This window comes from Mobula hypostoma, unplaced genomic scaffold, assembly GCF_963921235.1.
Source record: "Mobula hypostoma unplaced genomic scaffold, sMobHyp1.1 scaffold_127, whole genome shotgun sequence".
Lineage (NCBI taxonomy): Eukaryota > Metazoa > Chordata > Chondrichthyes > Myliobatiformes > Myliobatidae > Mobula > Mobula hypostoma.
In genome coordinates, this window is record NW_026948242.1 from 269,853 (window position 1) to 288,231 (window position 18,379).

The 18,379-nt window shown below is 42.6% G+C and overlaps 1 protein-coding gene across 1 annotated transcript in view; it reads right to left on the reverse strand.

The window, feature by feature from the left end:
* The window catches only part of LOC134342153 (scavenger receptor cysteine-rich type 1 protein M130-like), a gene marked incomplete at its 3' end in the record, with an annotated part of 37,027 nt that overhangs the window by 8,893 nt on the left and 9,755 nt on the right, over positions 1-18,379 (reverse strand). The window contains exons 4-5 of the mRNA XM_063040126.1: positions 17,148-17,459; positions 12,051-12,365 (exon numbers count right to left, since the gene is read on the reverse strand). Of these exons, the coding sequence (XP_062896196.1) occupies positions 12,051-12,365; positions 17,148-17,459 (627 nt within the window). The remainder of the gene's footprint in view (positions 1-12,050; positions 12,366-17,147; positions 17,460-18,379) is intronic.

The window sequence follows — 18,379 nt, forward strand, 5'->3', positions numbered from 1 at the left end:
TATCCCAAAAACGACGCGCACCCGTTAATGTGTCATATCACAGGCTCGCTCTCTCCCTAATAAGGGAACAAGAGGTGTCCCCGTTTCACAGTGTGAGGGGGACATAAAAAAACAACTCGCTGACTTAGGAATTTAAAAGTTTGTTGCGTCGTTCTTCCCGAGCTGATTCGGCAGCAGAAAGGCGCTGCTTTCCAGACAGACAATCCACGGCAGTTAACCCGCTGCCGAACTTCTTGTCTACGCAACGAAGTTATCATTTTTTATATACGCTGTAAGGTAACATCTCAGTCTGCTCTAGTGAAAAATAGCTTTATCTATTGTTCACAGATCTCCAGCTGTCCGTGCAATATCATTCCGACGCTTTTCTGCACGCTGTGAAGATTCATTTTAGCATTCACATATCACGGCCATTATAATTGCATAAAATTTTAGAGGCGCATTGGCATGAAGATAGCGTACAGCCTTAGCTCAACAGAATCACGCTCGAATCCTTGGCCAATGATGCAAATATACTCTACCAATTTTAATTGGCATGTCATTGCCGGTAAGCAAAGTACTCACCCCGGTCTCTCTATGTTCAGCAAAGGACCTCCAGATCTATATAATAATTCTTTCTGTTCGGATCTCTTCTAATTTCTTAAAATATTGCACCATGCATCTGAGTTAAATTCTTAAAGGCATTCCTTTCCGCACATTACCATTTGATCTAATTCCAGCTGTAACTGCAGGCAATATTCTTAACAAACCAATGTATCAGTAATTTGATGTCATCGACAGACCTATTAATCATTATATTTGGATTGCAACACAATTCTTCAACCAATACGATAGAAGCAAGGAAAATGATTTTCCTCGATCGCAAAATTGAAAGACAAAAACAATACCTCAGTATGACTGTCTGTGTCCTATCAACAATAAAGCTTAGTATTGAAATAGCTACCCCAACAGCAATACCACCTGAGTTAACTTTGTGGACCAAACTTCCATAAATTTCATGGAGGAAGCATTTACAGCGTTGCCCCGTCAATTCTCTTGTTTAGCTTTACTAAAATCTAAGTTTCATAGAATAGTACAGCACATTACAGGCCCTTCAGCCCACAGGGTTGAGCCGACCATCAAACCCCGCCTCCCATATACATCCCCCCCCCACATTAAATTCCTCCATATACCTGTCCAGTAATCTCTCAAATTTCACTAGTGTATCTGCCTCCACCACTGACTCAGGCAGCGCATTCATAGAAACCATAGAAACTACAGCACAGAAACAGGCCTTTTGGCCCTTCTTGGCTGTGCAGAACCATTTTCTGCCTAGTCCCACTGACCTGCACACGGACCATACCCCTCCATGCACCTCCCATCCATGTATCTGTCCAATTTATTCTTAAATGTTAAAAAAGAACCCGCATTTACCACCTCATTTGGCAGCTCATTCCATACTCCCACCACTCTCTGTGCGAAGAAGTCGCCCCCCCGTCAATGTTCCACTTAAACTACCCACCCCCCCACCCTTAACCCATGTCCTCTGTTTTTTTTCTCCCCTTGCCTCAGTGGAAAAAGCCTGGTTGCATTCACTCTGTCTATACCCATCATGATTTTATTTTCCTCCATCAAATCTCCCCTCATTTTTCTACGCTCCAGGGAATAAAGTCCTAACCTATCCAACCTTTCTCTGTAACTGAGTTTCTCAAGTCCTGGCAACATCTTTGTAAAGCTTCTCCGCAATCTTTCAACCTTATTTGCATCCTTCCTGTAATTTGGTGACCAAAATTGAACACAATAAACCAGATTCGGCCTCACCAATGCCTTATATAACCTTATCATAACATTCCAGCTCTTAGACTCAATACTTCGATTAATAAAGGCCAATGAACCAAAAGCTCTCTTTACGACCCTATCTACCTGTGACGCCACTTTTAGGGAATTTTGTGTCTGTATTCCCAGATCCCTCTGTTCTACTGCACTCCTCAGTGCCTTACCATTAACCCTGTATGTTCTACCTTGGTTTGTACTTCCAACGTGCAATAACTCACACTTGTCTGTATTAAACGCCATCTGCCATTTTTCAGCCCATTTTTCCAGCTGGTCCAAGTCCCTTTGCAGGCTCTGAAAAGCTTCCTCACTGTCTACTACACCTCCAATCTTTGTATCACCAGCAAATTTGCTGATCCAATTTACCACATTATCATCCATATCATTGATATGGATGAAAAATAACAATGAACCCAGCACTGATCCCTGTTCCACCCACAAACCACTCTCTGAGAAAAAAAAAACCTTCCTCTAATATCCCCCTCGAACTTTCCGCCCCTTACCTTAAAGCCATGTCCTCTTGTATTGAGCAGGGGTGCCCTGGGAAAGAGGCGCTGTCTGTCCACACTAGCTATTCCTCTTAATATCTTGTACACCTCTATCATGTCTCCTCTCATCCTCCTTCTCTCCAAAGATTAAACCCTCGCCCCCTTAATCTCTGATTATCGTCCATACTCTCTAAACCAGGCAGCATCCTCGTAAATTTCCTCTGTACCCTTTCCAATGCTTCCACGTCATTCCTATAGTGAGGTGACCAGAACTGACGATAGACAATAGACAAAATAGAGAATAGGTGTAGGAGTAGGCCATTCGGCACATCGAGCCAGCACCGCCATTCACTGTGATCATGGCTGATCATCCACAATCGGTATCCAGTTCCTGCCTTATCCCCATAACCTTTGATTCCGCTATCTTTAAGAGCTCTATCCATCTCTTTCTTGAAAGCATCCAGAGACTTGGCCTCCACAGCCTTCTGGGGCAGAGCATTCCATATATCCACCACTCTCTGGGTGAAAAAGTTTTTCCTCAACTCCGTTCTAAATGGCCTTCCCCTTATTCTTAAACTGTGGCCTTTAGTTCTGGACTCACCCACCAGCGGGAACATGTTTCCTGCCTCCAGTGTGTCCATCCTTTAATAATCTTATATGTTTCAATAAGATCCCCTCTCAGCCTTCTAAATTCCAGAGTATACAAGCCCAGTCGCTCCAATCTTTCGACACATGACAGTCCCGCTATCCCGGGAATTAACCTTGTGAACCTACGCTGCACTCCCTCAACAGCAAAAATGTCCTTCCTCAAATTTGGAGACCAAAACTGCACACAGTACTCCAGGTGTGGTCGCAGCAGGGTCCTGTACAGCTGCAAGGAGGACCTTTTTGCTCTTATACTCAATTCCCCTTGTTATGAAGGCCAGCATGCCATTAGCTTTCTTCAGCGCCTGCTGTACTTGCATGTTTTCTTTCAGTCGCTGATGTACAAGAACACCTAGATCTCGTTGCGCTTCCCCTTCTCCTAACTTGACTCCATTTAGATCATAATCTGCCTTCCTGTTCTTACCACCAAAGTGGATAACCTCACACTTATCCACATTCCCACTCACCCAGCCTGTCCAAGTCACCTTGCATTCTCCTAACATCCTCTTCACATTTTACACTGCCACCCAGCTTTGCATCATCGGCAAATTTGCTAATGTTACTCTTAATTTCCTCATATAAATCATTAACATATATTGTAAACAGCTGCGTTCCCAGCACTGAACCCTGCGGTACCCCACTGGTCACCGCCTGGCATTCCGAAAGGGACCTGTTAATCGCTACTCTTTGTTTTCTGTCAGCCAGATAATTTTCAATCCATGTCAGTACTCTGCCCCCAATACCGTGTGCCATAATTTTGCCCACTAATCTCTGATGTGGGACTTTATCAAAGGCTTTCTGAATGTCCAGGTACACTACATACACTGGCTCTCCCTAGTACATTTTTATAGTTACATCCTCAAAAAATTCCAGAAGATTAGTCAAGCACGATTTTCCCTTCGTAAATCCATGCTGACTCGGACCAATCCTGTTACTGCTATCCAGACGTGTCGTAATTTCATCTTTTATAATTGACTCCAGCATATGTCCCACCACCGACATCAGGCTAACCGGTCTATAATTCCCTGTTTTCTCTCTTCCTCCCTTCTTGAAGAGAGGGACAACATTAGCCACCCTCCAATCCACAGGAACTGATCCTGAATCTATAGAACATTGGAAAATGATTACCAATGCGACCACGATTCCTAAAGCCACCTCCTTAAGTACCCTGGGATGCAGACCATCAGGTCTCGGGGACTTATCAGCCTTCAGACCCAACAGCCTATCCAACACCGTTTCCTGCCTAATATAAATTTCCTTCAATTCATCCATTACCCTAGGTCCTTTGGCCACTATTACATGTGGGAGATTGTTTGTGTCTTCCCTAGTGAAGACAGATCCAAAGTACCTGTTCAACTCGTCTGCCATTTCCTTGTTCCCCATAATAAATTCACCCGCTTCAGTCTTCAAGGGCCCAATTTTGGTGTTAATTATTTTTTTTTTCTTTTCACATACCTAAAAAAAGCTTTTACTATCCTCCTTTATATTCTTGGCTAGTTTACCTTTGTACCTCATTTTTTCTCCGCGTATTGCCTTTTTAGTTACCCTCTGTTGTTCTTTAAAAGTTTCCTAATCCTCCGGCTTCCCACTCGTCTTTGCCATGTTATACTTCTTCTCTTTTATTTTTATACTGTCCATTACTTCCTTTGTCAGTGACGGCCTCCCCTTACTCCCCTTAGGATCTTGCTTCCTCTTTGGAATGAACTGATCCTGCACCTTCTGTATTATTCCCAGAAACACTTGCCATTGATGTGCCACTGTCATCCCTGCTAGGATATTGTTCCATTGAATTTTGACCAGCTCCTCCCTCATAGCAGCATAGTTCCCTTTGTTCAACTGTAATACTGACACTTCCGAGTTTCCCTTCTCCCTCTCAAATTGTAGATGGACGCTGGACACAGTACTTCAAGGTAGCCTAACCAGAGTTTTATGGAGCTGCATCATTACCTCGAGACTCTGAAACTATATCCATTCGACTTATCTACCCTATCTACCTGTGAGGCAACCTTCAGGGATCTGTGGACCCGTACCCCCAGATCCCTCTGCTCCTGCACACTACCAAGTATCCTACCACTTACTTTGTACTCTGCCTTGGAGTTTGTCCTTCCAAAGTGTACCGCCTCACACTTCTCTGGGTTGAACTCCATCTGCCACTTCTCAGCCCACTTCTGTAACCTATTAATGACTCTGTATCCTAACACAGTATGATTCCCTGTGTCCTATCAACAATAAAGTTTACTATTGAAATAGCTACCACAACAGTGAGAGCACATGAGTTAACTTTCTGGACCAAACTTCCATAAATTTCATGGAGGAAACATTTACCGCGTTGCCTCGTCGATTCTCTTGTTTAGTTTTTCGAAAACTTCAGTTTCATGACAGATGACTCCTCGTGGAAAAACTTCAAAGCGCATTATACGAAATTCATAGAAACCCTCACATAGAATCTACTTCCAATATTACACATGCAACACGCTGTACGGTTTCACTGCTAAGGCTTATGTAATGGCTTCTGTGTAATGTTCCACTTTTAGGTAATGGCTTCTCTGTAGCAGCAATGTCTCTGTTATGACTAGAGATAACGGGAATTTGGAATTCAGTGGCTAGCCAATAAGAGATTGTTGCTGTGTCCTGTGATTCTGTAAGCAGCTGTTTTCGCGGGCTTTTGCCAGAAGGCGAGAGAGGGATGAACAGAGTGGACGCAAATGGAGAGATTCGGTCGGCTGCCAGACGGAGTGGACTCCGAGCGGGCGTTCGTAGGTGGGCGTCGCCCGGAGAATATCGATTAGTGGAAGGAAGACTACTAAGTGAGCGCCAACGATTGTGCACACACTGTTTAATATGACTGGCGCCCTTTTTCTTCTATATTTTGTTTGTCTACTAACGACATAGTCAAAGTAAGAGTTATAAAGCTTAATCATTTAATCGCGTATTGTGTACTGCTTGTTATTTCGGGGTACTGACTTGTAACAGGGGACACATCGCGCAGCTTCCACCGAAACGGGATTTCTTAAGTTTGGCCGGGCAGGGGGGTTATCACCCCCGATATCAAGCCGCTAGGCGAGGGAGTGTTACACACCTTTCATACAGTTTATTGTTCTGAATACTCGATGGTCATTGCAGTCAACATAAATAAAGGCTTTGCATTAAACTCCCTGTATCTTCAGCTGCATCTCCTGTAGCTAACAAAAATGCATTGATCTTTGCCAGTGTTTGATATTTCTGCATTTGTTTCCCACGACGTCCAGGGATAGCATTCCGAGATTGACCCCCCAAAAATAGTTTGCAAGACACAACCAGATCAGATGAGGTAGATTATTTTTTTCAGGCAATAGAGGTTATCTGGAAGAAACGTTCGCAGGTTGACATTTTCTCTTTGGCAGTACATTCAAGATGTCATTCAGAGTCTGTCAGGCAAAACAGGGCCCCATATTCATATAAGGTTAAATTTTTATTGTTGTGTATTTTATAGCATCGTAAACGCCAATCTCTCGTCCTCTTATAATTTATATGCATTAATCAAGCCACGTTTCAACTTGGGTCACACGTTGCCGTAGGATTTACTGTAACCCTGTACAGCGCCAGTGAAGAAGATTCAATTCCCTCCATGGTCTGCAAGGTGTTTCGCCGTCCTGCCAAAGACCGCATAGGCTTCTTCGGGGTGTTCCGGCTTACTCACATTCAAAATATGTTCAAGTTATTCGGAGTTGTTGAGTGGTGAACATGCTGTATTGAATCATGGCCGATTTGCGTCTTCAACTTATAAGACGCGTCACTGAACGTTTCTATGATTCAATTTACAGATGATCAACAAACAAACTCTTTATTCTATTTTTAACCTAATTTTACTGAATATAACGTTTTCCCAGGTTACCGAATCTGTCTCCTTCACTAAGTTACTCAATTTCCAGCAATATTTTTGTATCACAAGTGTGGATTAACCACAGCTGTATGAAGTTCGAATTAATGAAAATATTCTTTTTTTTAATCTATGTCCTGTCGTATTATATATTAGATATCTATCAATTTCGTTTCATCTATACAATTGATAATCATACGACAAGCATTTATTTCCTAGTTATTGGTACACATCGTACACAACAAAAGTTCAAGCACCACCTTTTGGATGCAAAATTGGTCACAGATTAACAATAAGACAAGCATTGTTCTATAATTGGATTCTGTCTCCTGCAGTGCAGCGTAATTTCAAAATTATTCAGCTTGCCTTGCAACCCGTGTGCCCCAACTTTACGAAAGCCCGTTATACGAATCCTTGTGCAAAATGTTTTTAATGTGCACTGCTGTGCCATCAAGAATATTCGCAATTAGTTGAACAATTAATCAAGTTTATTAGAAACACGAGGTTACCCCATCACAATGTTATGCAGATTATGCAGAATCAGACCCTGTCTTTCGAGCAATCTTTTGTTTCCGTCGTGAATACAAGTATCGTCCGGCGGAGTTCCTGTCCGTTGACGACGTTAAGAAAAGTCAGAAATGGTTTCAGACGATAGAATCCCAGCAAGCCAATACAATTACCTGTTTTAGTAAAAGTTATTTGATAATTAAAGACTGTTAAATTTAACTAAATAGAGGTTAGTAAAATCGAAGAATCACATTAAAAATGTTATCGCTAGGAGTTATATTAATATATATTAGGTATGCTGTCTGGATTTTATGAGAACAGATTCTCCTCGTCAAAGACGGAGAAATCACAGCTAAACCCGAATATGCAAACCATAGTACGGCTCAGTTGTATAAATTGCTTTTGTGTAAACCGATTTTGCTTCGTGAGATTTGATGGAGAGTGAATTGCTTGACCGCAGTCAAGAAGAATTGATTTGAGTAACTTTTGAAATAGTAAGTCCTTCTCGCCGTCTGCTACAGCGAGACAACTGCAAGGATATATCGTAAGCTGCAAAAAGTGGTACATTTTGTCAGTCCGATCATGAGAACTGGTCTCTGTAATATCCAAGGCATCGTTAAGGAGCGGTGCCTCAAAGAGGCGGTGTCAGTCATCAAAGCGACTCCCTCCACCAAGGACATGCCAATTCCCATCGGTAACATCAAGAAGGGGGTACAGAAGCCTGAAGGCACTCTCTCATCGATTCAAGAACAGTTTCTTTCCATCTGCCATCCGATTTCTGAATGGTCATTGAACCCATGATCACGACCTCACTGTTCTTTTTTTCTGTTTTTGCACTCTTTATTTAAATTAACTATTTCGTACATACACACACACACACACACACACACACACACACACACACACTACACACAGAAACACACATGTCATGTCATATTTATATAAAAGCATGACATATACGGAACAAATGGATCAGCAATGATGAAGTGACGGAGTGAACTTGATGTGCCGAATGGCATTATGTTGATCTGATATCTTATGGTCATATATATACACCTAATGCAATTCACAATTTTTCTATGTTTTCCCGTATTGCGTTATACGGCTGCTACAATGTTAACACACTTCACGACAAATGCCGGTGATATTAATTCCGATTCTAAGTCCGGAAACCCGATGGCCGAAGCAGTAGCCTCTCTAGAAACGGCAGCATGTACTACGGTGCACTTCTCTTTTCCGCTGTTAGTAGAAACCCCTTTCGGCCGTATCTTCAGTTTTATGAGGTAGAGAACTCACTCTGAATCCCTTGCTCTCTGTTTCCTGTTCAGGCAATCTACAACATTGTCCCGAAATGGAACGGTGTTGTTCATAGTTTCTCTACACAGAACTGGTGATTAGTTCAGTTCATCCAGCGGTTTAATTTTATTCAAGTTTCCTGCAGTCCCGATAGCATTTGATCCTCTCAAGTGTGACAATGTCTGGGAATAATTTTCCATGAAACAGTAATTTCGGAATTGCATTAACCATAAATTGTTTCACATTGTTTTCATACAATGTAGGTTCAATTATTGGTTCTGTGAGACAACGGGAGTTATACAACGGCAAAATTTGCTTGCATTTGAGACTTAAAATGCAACGCTGCAGTTCACACAAATCTGAACCAAATAGAAAAGAACACAGAGGCACACAGACCGCGTTATCAATGCAAAGGGCAGCACACGCACGTTCTGAGGTCGAAGATACTTCGTTATAACTAAAAGGCAAACGATTCTATGTAATGATACCAAGCATTAGCGATGGTCTGAAATCCTGTTCCTATTTCCTCAGGGAATGAGTGTGGAATCTAATCCGGTAGGACATTGGCATTCGCAGCGCCATGAGTGTGACCATAAGACCATAAGATATGAGAGCAGAGGTAGGCCATTCGGTCCATCCAGTATGCTCCGCCATTCAGTCATGGCTGATCCAATTTTTCCAGTTATCCCCACTCCCCTGCCTTCCCCCCCCCCCCCGATGTGCTGACTAATCAAGAACCTATTTACCTCTGCCTTAAATGCACTCAATGACTTGGTTTCCACAGCCGCCGGGGCAACAAATTCCACAGATTTTCCACCCTCTGACGAGAGTAGTGTATCCGTTTCTCTGCTCGAAAAGGTCGTCCTTCAATTCTGAAGTCGTGCCCTCTTGTCAAAGACTTTCCGTCCATGGGAAACATCTTTGCCGTATCTTATCTGTCCAGGACTTGTAACATTTCGAAAGTTTCTATAAGAACTTCCCTCATTCTCTGGAACTGCAGGGAGCACAGCCCAAGGGCTGCCCATCCATTCCTGGTATCATTCTCGTGAATTTTCTCCGAAGCCTCTCCAATGTCAGTACATCGTTTCTAAACCAAGGAGGACAAAACTGCACACAATATTCCGTGTGTTCTGCAACTACCTTATAGAGCCTCAACATCACATCCCAGCTCTTACATTCTTCACCTCTGGAAACGAATACCAACATTGCATTTGCTGTCTTCGGCACCTTCTCAGCCTGAAGGTTAGCCTCATGGTATCCAGCACAAGGACTCCCAAGTCTCTTCGCATTTATGCATTTTGAATTATCTCCCCATCTAAATAATACTCTTCCCGTTCATTTCTTCCCCATGCATTTTCTACCATCGTATTTCATTTGTCACGTATTTGCCTATTCCCCTAAACTATCTAAGTCTCTAAACACTACACGCACTTCCACCTATTTTTGTATCATCGGCAAATTTAGCCACAGGCTATTAATTCCATATTCCATATCATTGACATTCGTCGTAAAATGTAGCGGTCCCAACACCGACCCGTGTGGAACTCCACTGGTAATCGGCAGCCATCCAGAATAAGATCTGTTTTCTGGCGAACAGCCAATGCTCCACCCATGCTAGTAATTCCCATGTAATTGCATGGCTCTTATCTTGCTAAGCAGCCTCATGTGCGGCACCTTGTCGAAGGACTTCTGAAAATGCAAGTACACCATTTCTACCACATCTCCTTTGCCTACCCTACTTTTACGTTCCTCAAATAATTGCAATAGTTTAGTCATACAGGATTTTTTTTCTTTAAAGAAACCATGCTGGCTTTGGCCTATCTTGTCATGTGCCTCCAGGTATTCCGTAATCTCATCCCTGTCAATCGATTCCAACAATTTCCCAACTACTGATATCAGCTAACTAGTCTCTGATTTTCTTTCTGCTGCCACCCACCCTTCTTAAATTGTAACGTAACATTTGTAATTTTCCAGACATGCTGTACAATGCCAGCATCTTTCGACTCTTGAACGATCATCGTTAAAGGCTTCACGATCTCTTCAACTATTTTTGTTTTTTCAGAACACTTCTAGCGTCATTTTCTATTGGTTCAATATCTATCATCAACTCTCCATACTTTTCTATACTTAATAATGCTTTTAGTTTTTTTTTGATATTGGTCGCCAGCGACCTTCCATAATACATCTTTTCGTTCCCAATGACCTTTTTTTCTTTCTTTCTGCGATCTTGATCTTCGTGTAGCTTTGACCTCTTTGTACACCCTCTCTTTTGTTTTTACTTTGGCTCCAACTTCACTTGTCAGCCACGGTAGTGTCCTTCTTCCATTCGGACATTTCTTCTTTTTTGGCATTGTATTTCTCTCATTTTCGCAGTAACTCCAGCCATTTCTGTTCTGCTGTCCTTCCTGCTAGTGTCCCTTTCCAACCACCTTGTTCTGTTCCTTTCTCATGCCATTGTAATTTCATTTATTCCACTCAAATACCAACACATTGGGATTTAGTTCCTCCTTATCAAGTTGCAAAGTGAACTCCATCATATTCTGATCACTTTTCCCAAAGGGTTCCTTAACTATGAGCTCTCTTATCACCTCCAGATATTGTGCAACACCCCAATTCAGCACAGCCGATCCCACAGTGCGCTCATCAACAAGCTGTTCTGAAAAGCTATCCTTCAGACATTCCACAAATTCTCTCTCTCTTGAGGTCCAGTACTGACCTGGTTTTCCCAATCCACCTTCATGTTAAAGTCCCCAACCAATTTCATGACATTACCCTTCTGACACTGCCTTTTCTATCTCCTGCTGCAATTTCTAATCCACATTCTGGATACTGTTTGGAAGTCTTTATGAAACTGCCAGTAAGTTAATTTTAAACTTGCCATTTCTTAACTCACCCCAGAGAGACGCTACGCCTTCCGATCCTATATCAAGAATTTCTAATGATTTAATATTATTTCATATACACAGGACCACACCACCTGCTCTGCCTACTATCCCATATTTCTGATACACCGTATATCCTTGAGAGATGTAAGGACAGTTTCCTAATCCCTTACTTCCTACAGGACTCATCACATTTTATTCATACTTCGCAATTAGCTGAAGTTTACTGACAACTTCGAAATAAGACGAAACACAGGGGAACCAGCAACAGCTGTAGTGCAAGAGAAGTTGCTAAAATATCGAGTTTGGTCTATACTAGTCCTGACGACAACATTCTGCATTTTCTTACCCACAGATGGTGGCTGTGCCGGTGGTCACATATTTACGAGTTTATGTAGGTGTTTGAAATCAGAAAGCTGTCTCAACATGGCAGTAGTAATCTCTAAACAGATAGATTTAGTACCAGATCTCTCGCAGCGAGCGGTACGTTTGTGTTATTCTAATTCTAGGACAGCCCAGATCAATAAAGATAGTGTGTACCCAGAGAAAGGGGGCTCAATTTACCTGCGCAGATAACGCCGGCATAGTTGGGTTGAGGATGGTTGTAGAATTTCCATTCTTCTGATTCACATTCCCGTAGAGCAGCCTCGGTCCCGATGCATTTAACATTATACGTTATAACGGAGTCAAAAACCTTTCCAAAATGATATTGGTGTGGGGCTTTCAGCGCGGCGCCGCAGCTCAGCTCTCTGCACACCACAGTTGCATCCTGCAAATCCCAGCTGGAAGCATAGACAGGTCTCCAGTATCCCTCGAAGTTCGCTTCCACTCTCCCGGCGCATGGACTGCCTCCTTTTTCCAGTCTCACCTTCATACTTTCTGGAATAAAAAAAAAATGATTAAACGTTAACACAAGAGTTTTTGCGCAGGCTAGAAATTTTGAGCAACAGACACAAAATGCTGACGGATCTTTGCACATCAGTCAGCATCCATCGAGAGGAGCAAAACACACAAAATACGAACATTGATTATTCACGGTGAGGAATGGCCTCAGCCCGAAGCATCGATTGTTTGTTGATTTCCATATATGTTTTATTCAGATACTATATATATTTATTAATTAAATAAGCAAACAAACAAACAAACAAATAAATAAGCAGTTAAATTGATAAATTAGTATTTTATATGCACATTCATTGGTATGTTGGTATATCTGAAAACAGTTTGAGTGAACTCGGCCTTTTTCTCCTTGGAGCGACCGAGTCTGAGAGGTGACCTGATAGAGATGTATAAGATGATGAGAGGCATTGATCGTGTGGGCAGTCAGAAGCTATTTTCCAGGGCGGAAATGGTTGCCACAAGAGGACAGTTTTAAGGTGTTGGGGAGTAGGTACAGAGGAGATTTCAGAGGGACGTTTTTTCGGAGGGAGTGGTGAGTGCGTGCAATGTGATGCCGGAAACACCGGTGGCGGAGGCGGATCCGAGTTTTTTAAGAGACTTTTGGACAGGTAGATGGAGTTTAGAAAAATTGAGGGCAATAGGTAAGCCTAGTAATTTCTAAGGTTGGGACATGTTCGGCACAACATTGTGGGTCGAAGCGCCTGTATTGTGCTGAAAGCTTTCTACGTTTCTATGTTTCTATCTGTCTATCTATCTGCCCATTTCGCGGCAGCTATATGATTACTTGTTTATTTACTTGCTTATTCCCTTATTTCATACTGTCACCATTATTTATTATCATTTATTTGTTTTTTTGACGCTCACAATGCTTTTGTAAGGAAAATGGATCAATAATTGAAAGCACAGGTGTATCATGAGAGAGGAAAGATAATCAAAAGCAGCCTAGGGCCAACCTCTTAAACCACATATTGGCAGGTGTCCCAGGGAACTGCGAGAGAAAGTAGTTGAAACAGTTAAAGAAACGCAACTTTAAATCAACTTCGACAGATATAAAGATGGAACATGTTAGCAGAGATATGGGACAGCGTGTGTCAAATCGGATCAGATTATCATGTTGGTTCTCTTGTATAGGATAGGGGAAAAGAACTGTTGCGGTGCTGAACGACACTACAATCAATGGCTGCAAATTGTGGAATTTGGAGCAACTGAAAACGAAATGTGGACGAAATAAGAAAACAATCATCATCTGCTTCACATTGATTTTGACTTTGATCATCAAATTCCAGGCATTTCTGGTTCGAGTCTGCACAGTCTGGACGTCGACAAGTTAATGAACGGCTGAGACGCTAGTGCAGGGGATAGGGTTTCAGGTTCTTGGGTCACTGGGATGACTGCTGAGGGAAACATGACATGTACCAAAGCGACGGTTTGCACCTGAACCCGAAGGGTGCCCATATCCTCGCGGTTAGGTTTGTTAGAGCGGTTGTGCAGTGTTTAAACTGTTGGCAGCGGGTGACAACCAGAGTGAAGGGACTCAGAATAAGACGGATGGTATAAAACCAAATATAGCGTACAGGAAGACTGTCACGAAGGTCAAGTAGATGACAGGATAAAATTAGGGATGCAGAATCAATAAAGGGGAGACAATACAGTACTCAAAGTGTTTTAACAGTGCACGGGGTATAGGAAATATGGTGGATGTTCTTGCTACACCATTGCAGATTATCAGGTATGATGTTGTGGCCATCAGCGAATCATGGCTGAAGGATAGCTGTAGTTGGCAGCTGAATGACTGAGGGTACACGTTGCATTGGAGCGATAGGAATGGATGCAGACAGGGTGGCAGGCTAGGCTGGTAAAGAATGACATCAAATCTTTAGAAATCTGTGACATAGAAACGGAAGTTGTTGAATCCATGTTGGTTGATTTCAGGAACTGCATGGGAAAAGACCCTAGTTGCAGTTATATACAGGCCTCCCAACAGGAGTTCGCATCTGAACCAACGGGAAATAGAAAAGGCGTGTCAAAAGGGCAAATGTATTATAATCATGGAATACTGCAATATGCAGGGTGACTGGGAAATCGGATTAGATATTAGTCTCAAGGGAGTGAGTTTATTGAATGGTGCGAGATGGCTTTCTCGAGCAATTTGTCGTTGAGTCTACTAGGGGATAAACTATACTGGATTGGGTGTTTCATAATGAAACGGAGGTGATCAGGGAGCATGAGGTAAATGGACTGCATGCAGTAATCACAATATAATTGAGTTCAACTTAAAATTCCACAGGAAAAAAGTATAATCTGAAGCAGGAATATTTTTGTGGAGTAAAGGTATTGCACCAGCTTGAGGAAGGAGTTGACCAATGTAAATTGGAACGAGCTGCTGACAGGGTTGAGAGCAGGGCCGCAATGGCGTGCGTTTCTGGGGGCAAAAAAATGAGGAAAGTGAAGACGAGATATATTTGAAAAAAAACGAAGAAATACTCAACAGGCAAAGCAGTACAGCCGTGTCTGGCAAGGCAAGTGAAAGTTAAAGGAAAAGGAACGGAAGACAAAACTGCAGAAATTATCTGGAGGTTGGAGGATTGTGAAGCGTTTCGAAATCTACAGAGAGGAACTCAAAAATCATTTGGAGGAAAAAGGTGAAAAGATGAAAGCAAGCCAGCAAACAAGTTCAAAGTCAATAGTAAAATCTTTTTCAAATACGTAAACAATAAAATCAGGATGGAAGTGGATATAGGATCGATATAAAATGAGGCGGGAGAAATAATAACGGGGGACAAGGAGATGACAGATGAGCTAAATGAGTTCCTTGCATCAGTCTTCAATGTTGAAGGCAATAGAAGTGTGCCAGGTATTAAAGGGTGTGAGGGAAGAAAAGTGTGTGCAGTTACTATTACAAGGGAGTATGGTGTTCAAAAATCTGAAACAGTGAAGGGTTCATCAGTCATCCGGTCCAAACGAACAGCATCCTAGGGTTCTGAAAGAGGTAGCGGTAGATATTGCACAGGCATTATTAATAATCTTCCATAATACATTGGATTCTGGCATGGTGCCAGATGAATGGTAAATTTCAGAACTCACTCTACTCTTTAAGGAAGAAGGAAGGCAGCAGAAAGGAAATTATGAACCAGCCAACGTGACTTCAGTGGTTAGAAACGTGTTTGATGCAATCGCTAACGATGAAGTAATGGAGTACTTGGTGACACCGGACACGGCAGGCCAAACTCAGCATGGACTCCATAACGGAAAATCTTGCCTCGCGAATCGGCAGATATTCCTTTTCGAGATTACAAGTAGGATTGATAAAGGGGATGCAGAGGATGTCGATTATTTGAACTCTCAGAAGAGCTTTCACAAGGTAGATGCTGCTTAACAAGTTAGAGGCCCATGTTCTTACAGAAAAATGGTGAGATCATTGGTTGATTGCTCGGAAGCAGCGAGTGGGAAAAGTCATTTAAGTTGGCTGCCAGAGTCTAGTGGTGTTTCGCAGGTTTAGGTTTCGGGATTGCTTCTTTTTATGCCGTATGTCAATGATTTAGATGATAAAATAGACCGCTTTGTTGTCAGGTGTGCAGATGATATGAAGATTGGAGTAAGGACAGGTAGTGTTGAGGAAATTGGCAGGCTGTAAAATGACGTAGACATGTTGGGAGAATGGGGAACAAAGTGGCAAATGAAATACAATGATGGAAAATGTATGATCATAAACTTTGGTAATAGATATAAAGGTACAGACTACTTTCTAAACGGGGAGAAATTCAAAACAAAATCTGAACTGCAAAGGGACCTGGGAGTCCTGGTGCAAAACACCCGGAATGGTTAACTTGCAGGCTGAGTCGGTGGTGAGCAAGGCGAACGCATTATTTTTCTCTAGCATTTTCATTTCCAGACGACTAGGAAACAAATGATGCGGAGGATTTATACGCTACTGGTGAGGCGTCACCTTGAGCATCGTTAACAGATTTGTGCTCCCATTCTAAGAAAAACATACGCTGGTATTAAAGAAGGTTCAGAGGAAGTTACAACGATGAGTCCACGAATGAAAGGATTGTCACAGAAGAACGTTTAATACCACGGATCTGTACGCGCTGTAATTTACAAGGACGGGGAGGGGATCTCAGTGAAAATCTCGAATGTTGAAAGCCTAGTCGGAAAACAAGTGAAAAGGATGTTTCCCGTGTTGGAGGATTCTTGGACAAGAGGGAACAGCCTCACGAAAGGGGGACGTCCGTATAGAACAGAGATGCTGAGATTTTTTTTCAGCCAGAGGGAGGTAAATGTGTGAATTTATTACGAAAGACTCTGCTGAAAACCAGGTCGTTGGGGATATTTAAGACAGAACTTGCTAAGCTCTTGATGGGCACGGCAAGAAAATTTACAGAGAGAAGTCCGGGGAGTGGAGTTGAGGAAGGGGGAAATGATCAGGCGTGACTGAAAGCGTAGCAGACTCATTGGATCAAATAGTCTAATTATGCTCCGATGTCTCATGGTCTGATGGCGAATTTCTCTCCCACCACAGATCATGTTCGACCTGGTCATATGGTCGTGTAGTTGTACAGACTGACAAGTATGTTTACACTGGTTATCATCAGTACAAGATACGATAACACGAATAGTAATTCCAACATGACGAAAATAATCCCGACACAAATTGGATTTATTTTGACGCCGAGGGCGTTCTGTTCGTGTATTGGCATTAGTGACATGCAGGAGGACATCAAACTCGCGGCGCCGCAGATATAAAAACCTAACTTTTACCTTTACAAACAATGCCAACATCCTGACTGTGTGAATAGCCAGTGTCACCCCATGGCTCTGATTTACACTCCTGAAGAGAGGCCTCGCTCCCACCGCACTGAATATTCGGCGTGAAAACAGGTCCGGATCCTTCCTCATAGCCACCAGCAAAGGCTTGATGTACAGCGCCACAGCCCAGCTGCCGACACACTACATTCGATTTCGGCATATCCCAAGAACGAGCATTCACAGTCCCCCAGTTTCCTTTGTACTGAATCTCCAATCTCCCGTCGCATCGACTGCCGCCATTCACCAACCTCAACTTCACACTTTCTGGAAAATAACAGAAAATAACGATCCGCAGTAAACAGCGGTAAAGCTGGAGGCCATTAGTGCTCGGCGCATCGCGTACGCTGCTAAAGGACGCCCGAAAATTCAAAATTCTTCATTGAAAACGTTTGATCAAGCGGGAGGTCAGGATAGTGAAACCCCTTTTGAGCTGCTTAAAGTGACAAAAAGACAAGAAACTAGTTGACGACTGAGAGCTAGAGGAAGCCTGTCGTCCCAGGAGAAGAATTGGGTAGCTCCCCAGAAGACAAGGTCATATGCATCCTTCAGAGAGCGGCAGATCTGCCATTCTGTCATTGTCCTACTGCACACAGTCCTCATTCATTAGGATATCGAAGCCAAAATTTGTTGGAAAGAGTCGAACTGAGACTTCACGTGTCGTCAGCATCAGCAGTAAGAGGATGAATTTAACAATGAAAGCTTATTTAAGCTTAGGGAAAACTAAGGCCAGGGAATGTACTTTCTCTGCTATCCGCCCTACCTGAAGATGACTCATCATCGAACCAAGTTGAAATAAAATCCTATTTCCTTACCGGAAAGATAACGGCATGGGCAGAAAAATAGCTGACAGGCAGGAGGCAGCGGCTTGGAATAAAAGGTGCCTTTTCTTTTGGCTGCCAATGACGATTGGTGATCCTCGTCGGTCAGTATTGGGGCCGCTACTTTTTACATCGTTTGGCAAAGAATTAGATAATAGAACTTATGACTTTGCGGCAAAGTCTGCCGATGATACGAAAATAGTATGAGGAGCAGTTAGTGCCGAGAAAGCAATGCGATTGCAGAAGAACGCAGACAAACTGGAAAATCGAGAAAATAGTGGCTGATGAGACATTATGTTGGGAATTGTATGAGAATGCGTTTTGGTAAAATGAACAATGGTGCAAATTATTATCTAAGTGGTGGGA